Source organism: Lasioglossum baleicum, chromosome 17 (assembly GCF_051020765.1).
Source record: "Lasioglossum baleicum chromosome 17, iyLasBale1, whole genome shotgun sequence".
Lineage (NCBI taxonomy): Eukaryota > Metazoa > Arthropoda > Insecta > Hymenoptera > Halictidae > Lasioglossum > Lasioglossum baleicum.
In genome coordinates this window covers 9,927,654-9,940,266 of record NC_134945.1, presented here as the reverse complement: position 1 = coordinate 9,940,266, position 12,613 = coordinate 9,927,654, and the positions used below count along the sequence as shown (strand labels likewise).

At 36.6% G+C, this 12,613-nt stretch overlaps 1 protein-coding gene across 3 annotated transcripts in view; it reads left to right on the top strand.

Annotated features, from left to right (window-relative positions):
* Positions 1-12,613, top strand: part of Sm (heterogeneous nuclear ribonucleoprotein L) — a 377,399-nt gene that overhangs the window by 341,026 nt on the left and 23,760 nt on the right. The window contains exons 7-9 of one of the 3 annotated variants that reach the window (XM_076441779.1): positions 5,936-5,986; positions 9,477-9,569; positions 11,706-12,004. In XM_076441779.1, coding sequence (XP_076297894.1) covers positions 5,936-5,986; positions 9,477-9,569; positions 11,706-12,004 — 443 coding nt within the window. The remainder of the gene's footprint in view (positions 1-5,935; positions 5,987-9,476; positions 9,570-11,705; positions 12,005-12,613) is intronic. The other 2 variants (XM_076441780.1, XM_076441781.1) reach the window with 2 other exon arrangements.

Genomic DNA, 12,613 nt, shown 5'->3' with positions numbered 1-12,613 from the left:
TGTATATACCATACAATTTAATGGTTTATGTAAACTACTGTGATCGGTAATGGCCCTGGTGTTAATGCGACCTTTACAAATAAACAATGATTTTAAAAAACGTTAATCCATCTATGGTTGTATAAACGTAGAACCTTCGGCGATGTCGCTAGATTCGGTAAATCCTTCGTGTTCTATTATCTTTGTCTGTTGTCGAACACCTTGCATAGAATTCATTTGTAATTTACACGTCTCTGTTAAACACGGCCAGATAACAGCGAACACCTTGCATAAAATCTGCACGTTTCTGTTAAACACGGCCAGATAACAGTTCGTTTATTTGGAAAATATGGAAGACATAATCGGAGATTTTAAATTTAGACTCGATGAATTTGCGGAATCGAGATCAGTCTGTGCGAATCGGATCAAGGTGGTACGCATGAGTTCTGTCGGTTGCACTGTTGATTTTAATACAACTGCGACCAGCGTCCTAATTTTCTCGATTGTATGCTCCTTCCGGCACACAGATGGATTGTGTTTGGAATAGTCTACGCGTGACGTCACAAACCGATTATTTGCGTTACTGTAATAGTTTATTTTTCGAATCGATAATGCTGTACGTATTGGTTCGTTCTTGAAATTGTTAAGCTTTGTAATTTATCCTATCACACATCGGTACCCGTCACGAGATTAAGACCATTTGTTCCTCCATGTTTCTTCCGTGTTCTTCCTCTTTTCTTGTACGCTAGCGGCAATCTGTTTGCCATGAACATAATTAGAACTCTACAACAAAATGGAAATTTTGTATAACAAATTTCTATCACAAAGTTACAGGATATTCGGTATACCTTTGAAACCTAAATCCTGAAACGGAGATGTTGTATTTCTTTAGAGCGGTAGACTCGTTTCCAGGATTGCAAAGATAGGGGTTTTCAGTAGTCAAAAGAGCTAGATAAAAGATCAATCTAAGCTGCAATCGCCCACAAAAGTCCTATTTTCACGTTTACGAGACGTAATTTGCATTATGCGGCAGTGTGTAGCTGTCGCAGCTTTATGTTTATATTTGCAAATGATGCAAATTGCGCCTCGTAAACGGAGAAATAGGACTTTTGAGGGTGATCGCGACCTGAATTGATCTTTTATCTAGTACCTTTGACTACGGAGAACCCCCATCTTTGCATTATCGAGAAATGGGAAGGCGCATCCCGCGCCCTCGCAATCCTGGAAAACGATTCTACCCCTTCAAATTTCTTTTCTCTCCATTCCTTCGGTAGAACAAAAGAAGCAACGCTTTCACTGAGCAAATCAAAACGAGAAAGCCAAGAAAAGCATCCGTATACCGTTACATCGATCCACTCGTGTTGTTTCATCGTTTTATTTTCAAATTTATATTCCGATGAAACAGCCTGAGGACATGGCTTAACATATAAAAATGTTTCTCCCCTTGAGAACAAAGAAATCAGTGACATTACAAAACAGCTCTACTTTCGTAGAATACATACAATATTCGAAATGTTTTGAATGATTCGTTATGTTGGGTGTCATCAAATCTTGCACTATTACCTGTTCACTGTAGATACCCACAGAGCAGGTAACAAAACTGATGCGAAATGTTAGACAGGTTCAGAACTAAAACAACGGCAGTCTTGCCTTTACAGTGTTCAATTTCTTGAAATTACGGTACACGTTGAGCACTCCAGGAAAATTTTTAGAAAAGAGAAAGTTGGGCGGGGAGTTGCCTAAAAAGACGAAATCTTCACGAAAGATTGCAAACAACGTGCCCCCCATAAACACAACCGACAAAGATTCCAACAACGCTAGTGAAGTGAGTAGACTTATTCCGTTGTTTAGTGCACGAGTTAACTTCATAGAAACCATAAAGAAAATCGTTACATATTTTTATGTGTATAATTTTCCTACAATTTCGTAATGGCTTAATGAAACATTGATTTCTTTTGTGAGCAGAACTGCTTTTATTTATATGTATTGAGATTATACACAATATATATAAATCCGAAATTGAAATTCTCTTCACGTGTCCGCTGGGAGGTTAATAAATATTAGCTTATTTATTAGCGATTCGGCTCTGAACAACAGCGTCGCGTTAAATGATCCGAAAAATCCAATTACGCGAAAGAATTACGCATGCCGCGCACAGTATGTATCGGTGTGCGTGAAAATTTACATTCGGCGAAAAAACACCCGGAGGAAATGTTCCGGGATCATTCGGAACGGTTCGAAAAATGGCTGGGGGAAAAATGAGGGTTTTTTTGGCCGCGAGAGCAATGAAATCAACGGCGATAGAGCCTGGAGACCTGGCCAGTCTGTCCCGAATGAAGATGCATCGGCCTCAGCGGACTGCACCGATGCGTCGAGTGTCGGCACACGATACCGAATATTCGAAATCAATACAGGTTACGGCAACCTAGCCGACATCAGTAGTGTCTGTACACCAACACTTGCGGAAGCCTCGTATTTCGTCCCATTCCGTTCCATCCCGTTCGATCCCATCCTATCGCCATCCCGTTCCACATCCACGTAGCCAGCCGTGTACGTAATGCGGTTTAATATAGACCGATTGTATACGGTGTTGGTTTCGGCGGAGAGTCCGACGCGATGCGACGCGGGGAGATAGTATCTCATAGTGACAGCCCATGCCCAGTCGAAGGAAAACATCTGACAGGCCACATGCGACTCGAGTGTCGAGTCATGTGAGACCAACTGCACCGGAAGCTGGAAGCTGGAAGAGCCACAGTTCCCTCTCGATATAAGACAACATTTTAAAGACGACGATATTTTTTTCACAACAAGAAAATCTCTGTCCCCTCTTCTTCTTATTACTGCCTGAACGAGAGGAAACGTCATATTATATCGTTCTCCAACGAAAGATATCGCTGCTCGGTCGACCACTTCGATTCTCTCCGTAACTGTCACGAAGGTCTCCACCGTAAGTGTCCAAATTTTTACCCTTGGAACGGGTCAAGCGGTAAACACGCTCGACGACCCAGCCAACGAGGGGCGCAGTATCGGTTAAACTCGCCAATGCAAGAGAAGCAACTGAAATTGAAACTTTTCTAATTTTTTATTTTTCTTATGCAACTTTTGCCATCGTATTCGTCCCGTTGTCCTGACTAAAATGATACCAAACACTGTATAGTTACGACCATAATTATTTGTGTAACAAGCGAAGTTAAGAATTCGTGTACCTCTATCGTAAATGTCAAGTCCGAAACTTCAATCGCTTGTTACACAAGTAATTATGAGCGTGATTATATCGTGTTTGGTGTCAATTTAATCAGGAAAACGAAGAAGATGGAATTTTGATTTTCGAATTTAAAAGAGGCTGAGCTGAAACGAATCCTTTGCTCTTTCTTTCTGCTTTCTTCCTCGCTTCCTCTCACTACAACGATTGTATCACCTCTGCTAGAACTATCGCTCGACAGAACCGACGATGCAACAGTTACGGAGAGACTACAGTCTATTCCATCGACGAACTGTACCGTTATCATCATGTTTTCGTGTTAAATTTCGTTATGTCCTATCAATGAAATACTTGTTAACGAATTACACCAGTTCCTTACATGCATTTTGTAATGTAATTCCAAGATACATAAATAAGTGCCGTTGTATCCTATCAATAAACTATTTGTTAACGGAGTACACCAGATCCATATGTGCATTCTCGAATGTTATTTCAAGTTACATGAATATGTTCCGCGTTGTTCCTATTAATAAAATACTTATTAACGGAATATACCAGATCCTTACATGCATTTTGGAATGTGTTAGTCCAAGATACATGAATAAGTTCCGTTGTTCCTGTCAATAAAATACTTATTAACGGAGTACACCAGATCCATATGTGCATTCTGGAATGTTATTTCAAGTTACATGAATATGTTCCGCGTTGTTCCTATTAATAAAATACTTATTAACGGAATATACCAGATCCTTACATGCATTTTGGAATGTGTTTATCCAAGTTACATGAATAAGTTCCGTTGTTCCTGTCAATAAAATACTTATTAACGGAGTACACCAGATCCATATATGCATTTTGGAATGTTATTCCAAGATACATGAACAAGTTCCGTTGTATTCTATCAATGAAATAGTTGTTAATGGAATACACCAGATCCTTACATGCGAAATATATGAATAATTCAAGTTTTGATACTATAAGTTAAGAAACTATTCTGTCTGAATAGCTGTCGATCAAATACCGACAGTCGAGGGTTAAGTCATTCGTTTGATTTAGCAGTAGAACCGTTGACAATCTCGAGAACCATTGACAACCCTTGGCGTATCGTAAACTCGCGTGTGTGCCTGAAACAGAAAAACCGAGCAGAACGTGTCCTGGAATTTGATACACACATTAAGGCTTTATAATCTTATCCATTTCTCTCTTACGCACCTTCTACGTTACATATAGGTGTACATCGGCCATTCCAAGAAATGCTTCAAGTTAATCTTTAATTTTCATCGAATTGAGGGGAACTTCAAGGGAGTATCATCGATCTTAACAATCATTTGAACAACATTCGTACATTTTTATTCAGCAACAATCAATCTTACCGAGCAAACTCAATCAGCCAACAATTTTTCATTTAATCACCCCTAGAAAAACCTTTTTATTTAGATCAAACTGAAACATAGAAGTTTCTGTGATTAGCTGCTGTAAACAATCAGGTTCCTGTTAGATTGGTAACCATGCAGATTAATTATTCGTACATTTATTCAGCAATAATCAGATTATCGAGCAAACTCGAGCAGTTGCCACTTTTTCACTCAATGAATCGTAGAGAAAGCTTTCTATTTTGATCAAACTGAAACATAGAGGTTTCTGTGATTAGCTGCTGTAAACAATCAGCTTCCTGTTAGATTGGTAACCATGCAGATTAATTATTCGTACATTTATTCAGCAACAATCAGTTTTATCGAGCAAACTCGAGCAGTTAACAATTTTTCATTCAATCACCCATAGATAAATCTTTCTATTTAGATTAATCTGAAACATAGAGGTCTCTGTGATTAATTACAGTAAAGGATCAGCTTCCTGTTAGACTAGTAACCATGCAAATTATTTATTCGTACATTTATTCAGCAACAATCAGTTTATCGAGCAAACTCAATCAGTTAAGAATTTTTCATTCAATGAATCGTAGAAAAACCTTTCTATTTAGATCAAACTGAAGCATAGAGGTTTCTGTGATTAGCTGATGTAAACAATCAGCTTCCTGTTAGACTGGTAACCATGCAGATTAATTATTGAACATTCGAGTATCGTTATGCTGATAAACGAACAGTTTTTCAAGACCGTTCTGCCCCAATACTTGCAAACTGAGTGTAATATTCTGAATTCGAATCCCTCGGTCGGACTTGGCGGATGGTATTGTCATCGAAAGAGAGACAATCGATTTCGTGGGAGGAAGTTCTCAGAGTAGACGGAAGACCACTTATACGCGGGTAGATTCACAAAGTTCCGAATACAAGATTCTCAATTACAACGACCAAACTGCAATGCCGGTACATAGTTTCTTCGCTCGTTTGACGCTGAAAGCTAATCTAATTGAAACAAGTATATTGCTTCGTGCCGTAGGCGTCTATTCTTACATAATCACTCCCATCATCACACATACATACGATTATCTCGTGGTCCAGACGAAGAAAGATCAATTATTTTTATATGCGTTGTTATATCGAACAATGTAATATTCGCTAAATTTATAACTTGGCGTGCAAGTACCGCCTAATTTATTTACAGACGATATAAACATTATTAACCCTCGTACAACCAGATACGTGTCACTCGTGACCTATGCTTTAAACGTGCCGAGAGAGATGTTAACGTTTTGTCACTTTCCTAAACAAACTCTATTCTTTCCTACATGTCAAATTAATAATGATGAAGACGTTGTTAATGAAATGTATTTAAAAACATCTTTCTTTATTCTAGTTGTTGTTTCAACCTTAAAGAATATATTAAAGGAAGGAACTAATACACCTGGTTAGTATGTCCAAGTTCGTTTAATAATTTATAGACTACCGTAATTTTCTCGTGGCATTTTTCAAATTTACTATCATTTTTTAGATCGCTTATATTCCCGTCTAATATTTATAGAATACGCTAATATGTCAGTCAAAGATCGCGTAAAGGAATCGTTCGAAGTAAACAGATATTCGATAATATATGTATACATATAGGGGTACATAGACACACAATATTACAATACACATACTATGTTCTATTATAGTTGTAAAAATACGGCAGCTCTTGCAGTCTCCGATTATCTACAGAGGAGGAGAAGTTCGGGAAAGATTTTAATATTTTTCAAGATTCTAGTTCAGTACATAGATACAAATGGTAATAACTGTTTTACGACTGTAGATAGCTGAAACATCAACCGTGCCCATAACGTTTGCAACAAAGATAAGCGGTGATCAGTATTTTTATGTTCGCAGTGGAAATTCTTGATCGCTTTACATCATATACGTTATTCTGTTATCATTTATCACTGCCATCATTCGGTTACTCAGAAAAATCGAAATCGTTGTATTACACATATCATTTTTAGTAAATTCATTCGCCAATTATTTATATTTGTTTGAGCCAAAATTGAACTGTGTCATTCCATGAACCAAGATTATTTAAAATATATATATATATAATACAGTAAATTCGATGAGTAAATTCTTGCTATTGCTTCCCAGTGAATTTGTGTAATGTTCAAAATTAATTCTTTAATATCCAATCACTGCTTTATTTAACAGTCATGTCTAGACAGATTTTAGAGTATAATACTTGACTATTAAAAAGAATCTTTTATGTAAAATACAATGGTTTCGATAAGTAAATTCTTTCTATTGCTTCCCAGTGAATTTGTGTAATGTTCAAAATTAATTCTTTAATATCCAATCACTGCTTTATTTAACAGTCATGTCTAGACAGATTTTAGAGTATAATACTTGACTACTAAAAAGAATCTTTTATGTAAAATTCAATGGTTTCGATAAGTAAATTCTTTCTATTGCTTCCCAGTGAATTTGTGTAATGTTCAAAATTAATTCTTTAATATCCAATCACTGCTTTATTTAACAGTCATGTCTAGACAGATTTTAGAGTATAATACTTGACTATTAAAAAGAATCTTTTATATAAATAAAATACAGTGGATTCGATAAGTAAATTCTTTCTATTGCTTCCCAGTGAATTTGTGTAATGTTCAAAATTAATTCTTTAATATCCAATCACTGCTTTATTTAACAGTCATGTCTAGACAGATTTTAGAGTATAATACTTGACTACTAAAAAGAATCTTTTATGTAAAATTCAATGGTTTCGATAAGTAAATTCTTTCTATTGCTTCCCAGTGAATTTGTGTAATGTTCAAAATTAATTCTTTAATATCCAATCACTGCTTTATTTAACAGTCATGTCTAGACAGATTTTAGAGTATAATACTTGACTATTAAAAAGAATCTTTTATATAAATAAAATACAGTGGATTCGATAGGTAAATTCTTTCTATTGCTTCCCAGTGAATTTGTGTAATGTTCAAAATTAATTCTTTAATATCCAATCACTGCTTTATTTAACAGTCATGTCTAGACAGATTTTAGAGTATAATACTTGACTATTAAAAAGAATCTTTTATATAAATAAAATACAGTGGATTCGATAAGTAAATTCTTTCTATTGCTTCCCAGTGAATTTGTGTAATGTTCAAAATTAATTCTTTAATATCCAATCACTGCTTCATTTAACAGTCATGTCTAGACAGATGTTAGAGTATAATACTTGACTGTGCAAAAATTATCTTTTATGTAAATTGATTTTTTTATTGGCAACCAATTGAATCACAGGAATGATATTTGACATCGACTTAAGGAAAACAGAGTCAACGCTGTGGGCAGTATCCTCATAATCAAATTGTACAAATTAATCGGTGACCTGATTTCTTCTCGGCCGAAGAAAGCTCAACTCTTCCTTAACTGGTTAATGCGATGCCTCGAGTTAGCGACCACATCAACGTAGATCTGAAAATCAACCTCGATGGAGATAAGAGGAAGCCCCCCAGTAGACCTCTATATTAGACGTTACGAATTCAAAGTTAGCAGTTTCGTTTCCGTAGGGACAATCCTCCGTACGCTACATAATATTCATCAGCAGTTCTAATTAGAGAATTTGCCCAGATGGGCCTAGATACATACCTTGAACACATACATATGCTGTAGGCATTATCGATGATATATCCCGTCTCGTGAACTGCTCAAGACTCAACTTAAAAATAGCAAGCTACGTGAAACTTGTCGATACGAGCCGCCTGTCTTGTAGCTCTAATAAATTATTACAAGCTGATTGGTAGCCAACCGAGATGAAATGAAACTTTTCGAACAATGATACAGTCTGATATGATTTGAGATGCACATCGAAAGATTTGATTCCGATAGGCTGTTACATTCTTTTCCGTAGTAGACTTGGGACAGGTATCATCTTCCGACGCTAAACTAGCAAATCGATGTTTCCGAGAGTTTGACTCGTTGGACCAGGAAGATGAAGTAGGTCACCATTCATAACCATCTGTATCTTTCAACCTTTCTCAACTTGTTCGTTCGTTTAATCATAGATGGGTAACTCTATCTTCAGTTCCGCCACTGTGTTTATGTGACACTGAATTACGTCAAACACATTTACGTTGCACGATAATGTTGATACACATTCGTTCGTCTCTACATAGGACAAAGTTTCAGATTAACAAATGATTCATTTAATCAGTTTGTGATTGTAAGCATTCGAATCACATTTCGCTGTCTGCTATACACGCAGGGCATCCCAAAAATGTAGCATTTCCTTGAAAACCGGTGGTTCCTCGGATCATTTGAAATAACTAGACTGCGGATTTTCATGCATCCATGAAGAAATTAACTGGGTGAAATTTAAAACAGAAAAATATAAAAAATCTATGAATATTGTCATGTTGTTCTCAACGTAAAAAGACTATTAGGGGTGAAATGAATGTTTAACTACTGCTTCCTCCATAAAGATCCGCAGTCTAGAAATAACTTTTCCCTTCACGTAAACGTCCTCCGCTGTTTCATTGAGGAGTTATTATCTTAAAACGCGAACCAATCAGAGCCACAGCAGACGAAGTTTGGCCAATGACAACGCCACGCTCAGCGAGGCTTGTCGTAGCTGCGCTCTGATTGGCTCGCGGTGTTTTCGTTAATAACTCCTTAACAAAACTGTGGAGAACATTTTCGTAAAAGTAAAAATTGATTCAAATGACCTAAAGAATCACCTCCTGCAAGGAAGTACAACATTATTGGAACAGCCTGTGTACATATGTGTAATGCGTAACAAAAAGTAATTGAATTTGATCTTGCTTACCGTTGCAATTGTTATGAACAAATACACACGAATGTATTGTACATACACATATTTGAATGGACATTTCTATCAGTATAAAATTAAACGGGACACGTTCGTGCTGTTACAGGATCGGGTGCACACAAAAATGACGCGACCGGAAATGGAAGGCCGGCTCCCCTTTTGGCAGAACCCAGATATGGCGCCGCGCCCCAGCCATACGGTAAGTTTGCTCTAGGATTCGCCCTTTCCATTGATCCCTTTGATAGTGAAATTAAGCGAACCAATTGGTTCACCCGCCAGTGCCACTGATTACGAATTTTTTCACAAGCACTTGTGAAATCGAGGACTGCCTAATAGCTTGCAAATCGAGGAAGTTAGCGAACAGTAATTTGGCTTATTAATGTCATACGTGACTTTTCTCGTAGGTATATTGAATAGTTTTTACCGATATTCTTCATCAGCCCAAGTATTTTTCGTGATTAAAGGAAAAGTTTCACATCGAGATTGTAGGATTTATGGAAGACACACGTATGTATTCGGAGATTGCAAGAACACTAGTATTTTTCCAAATAGAATAACACATATCGTATACTTGCGACAAAAATAACACGACTCGAAAACATGTTCTTTAAGAGAAAGGAAAAATTGTCTGCAAACAATTAAACAGTATTTTGTAAACGAAATTTTTTATGGAAGGAGAGTAATGCACATATAACAGGCTCAAGTACCTGCATAATCATTAGGACATAAATCATATTGGGTTGGGAAGAAAGTTCGTAGCGTTTTCAAATTAATTAAGAATCGAAGATAAAATTAAGGTATTTGTTCATATGTTCGTTCGATAACAAAAAGTTACTTCTCGAATAGCAATCAGTAATAAAACCGAATGGAAAATATGGTATTGAATAAATCTATGAATAAATATCTGAATTTTAGCTTCTAATTTTAATTTACAAGCGCTAAGAACTTTCGTTCCAACCAAACAATAATTATAGAGTAGATTTGTACAGCTTCAGGAATTAAGAAGAGTAACATAACTGTTCTCTCCATCAACCACATTATGAAGATAAACGGATAAGATTTTCATAATTGGTCAAGAAGTAATTTTGCAACATGTCGTAATAATAGGCTGCGGATTTTTATGCAAAATAAAATTTTTCTAAGTCAGTTGTAAGAAATGGGAGCCTAGATAACAACGTATTTCATCTTTCAATAATCTTAACAAGTCGAAAATAATGTAACAACATTTTTAATTGATCCAATGCATTTGCAATTTCGTTTTTCGCTCATTCGTTTTTACTATAAATGCATGAAATCCGCAGTCTACATATTAATGATTAAACATGTGCGTTTTCTGAGCAATCATAATTTGATAGACATTAATACTGTTAGCATGCTATAAACGTCAGTTTGGTAGACACGATAACTCCATGAAAATTTCGATCCAACATTTTCTGAATATTATTTGTTGTTCTTGAGATTTTCAAGGGCTGATTTCAACCTTCCAACGCGAGAAGTAGCACGAAAAAATAGGATTGTATTAGACATAACTTACTCTACATGTGTGCAAAGTTTCATAATTTTGTTGAATTTACCGGTTCGATAACTTCCCTTGTGAGTTTCCGAGATATTGGGTTGGAACGAAAGTTCGTAGCGTTTATAAATTAAAATTGAAAGCTAAAATTCTGATATTTATTCATAGATTTATTCAGTAACATATTTTCCATTCTATTCCATTGAATAAACATATGAATAAACACCTTATTTTGTACCTTCGATTCTTAATTTGAAAACGCTACGAACTTTCTTTCCGACCCAATATTTCAGAGTTTATCTGGAATCACCCTCTGTTCGGTTGCACCACTCTGTACATTGAATCGAGCTTCGGTTACAAAGTAATCAGAAGTTATTGCCATGAATCACTGCGAAAAGTAACAAGACCAAAGGAATTTCCGCAACAAATCAACGGTGTAATTGTAGTAGAGTTATGTCGCGTCCAAACTACCGGATCTACAACTGTAGACGAAATCCAATCTCGATGTTCGCGACGTTTGATTTAAAGAACGGTGGCCGATACTCCTGCAACGAACGATTCCTGATCGATCGTTTCGAGCCGGTTAACGACGAACACCTATTATAATAATTGACCCTGTCTCCAGCAAAGTTGTTGTAATGACACGATAAAGATACTGTATTAATCCCTGAAGTCATTAGTAGACTGCGGAAATAGTTTTACTCCGCGACTGAATCCGCCGCAAATGACTGAATGCGAGCATGGCCGACGCGCGACGATTATATCCAAATGAAATCTGTCCGACGCGACGAAAGAAATGAAATATCCTTTCTATTGTTACAGGATCCACACCACAGGTAACTTTCCCCCCGGGCGCTGGTCACGATCGTTACGAGGAGAATTTCAATGGACCAGCAACGTATGCGGAGCCCTACGTTGAGCGTTACGCTATTAAGAGTGATTTTAGCGGTCGAGACCCTTTACACCCCACGCCTCCGCGGCCTGGTTACGTACCCACCCTAGGACAAACTCCACCTTCAAGTACGCAGGGCTCGGTGATGATGGTGTACGGCTTGCAGCCGGATAAAGTAAACACCGACAAACTCTTCAACCTGTTCTGCCTCTACGGAAACGTCACGAAGGTACGTGGCCACGTCCACTGAATCTACTATCTACAAACTATTGATGGGATCGATACCGTATCGACATTATCGATACCATTCTATGTAATATAAGTTTCGATCTGGTATTGACATACATCAAAGTTTAGCATACTTGTTATTGACTGTCGGTACCGATTCTTCTGGAATAGATAACAATTCAACACCGCACAGTGGGGCGTTTGGCTCGAAAAGTCGGAAAAAAGTCGATTTCAAAATTTTTCTTGCTATCCAAGCAAAATTGTCCTATGTACAGGGTGAAATTATATGTCGCGGCTGCCATAGGATGTTTCTACACTCTTGACTTGGTTCAAATTGAACTAAGAAAGGTGCTGTAAAATTAACCTTGACCTTCAATTTTAAGGTCAGAAGGTCAACAATTTCTTTTGCATCATATTTTACTCGTCTCGAGTAATAAATTTTATATAGAATTAATATTAATTGAGGAATTAATATTATAAATATAGAATTAATATTATTTAAGGAGTAATATTATAAATATTATATTTTATATAGAATTAATATTATCTAAATAGTAATGTTTCTCAATTAATATTAATTCGATATTTATAATATTAATTCCTCAATTAA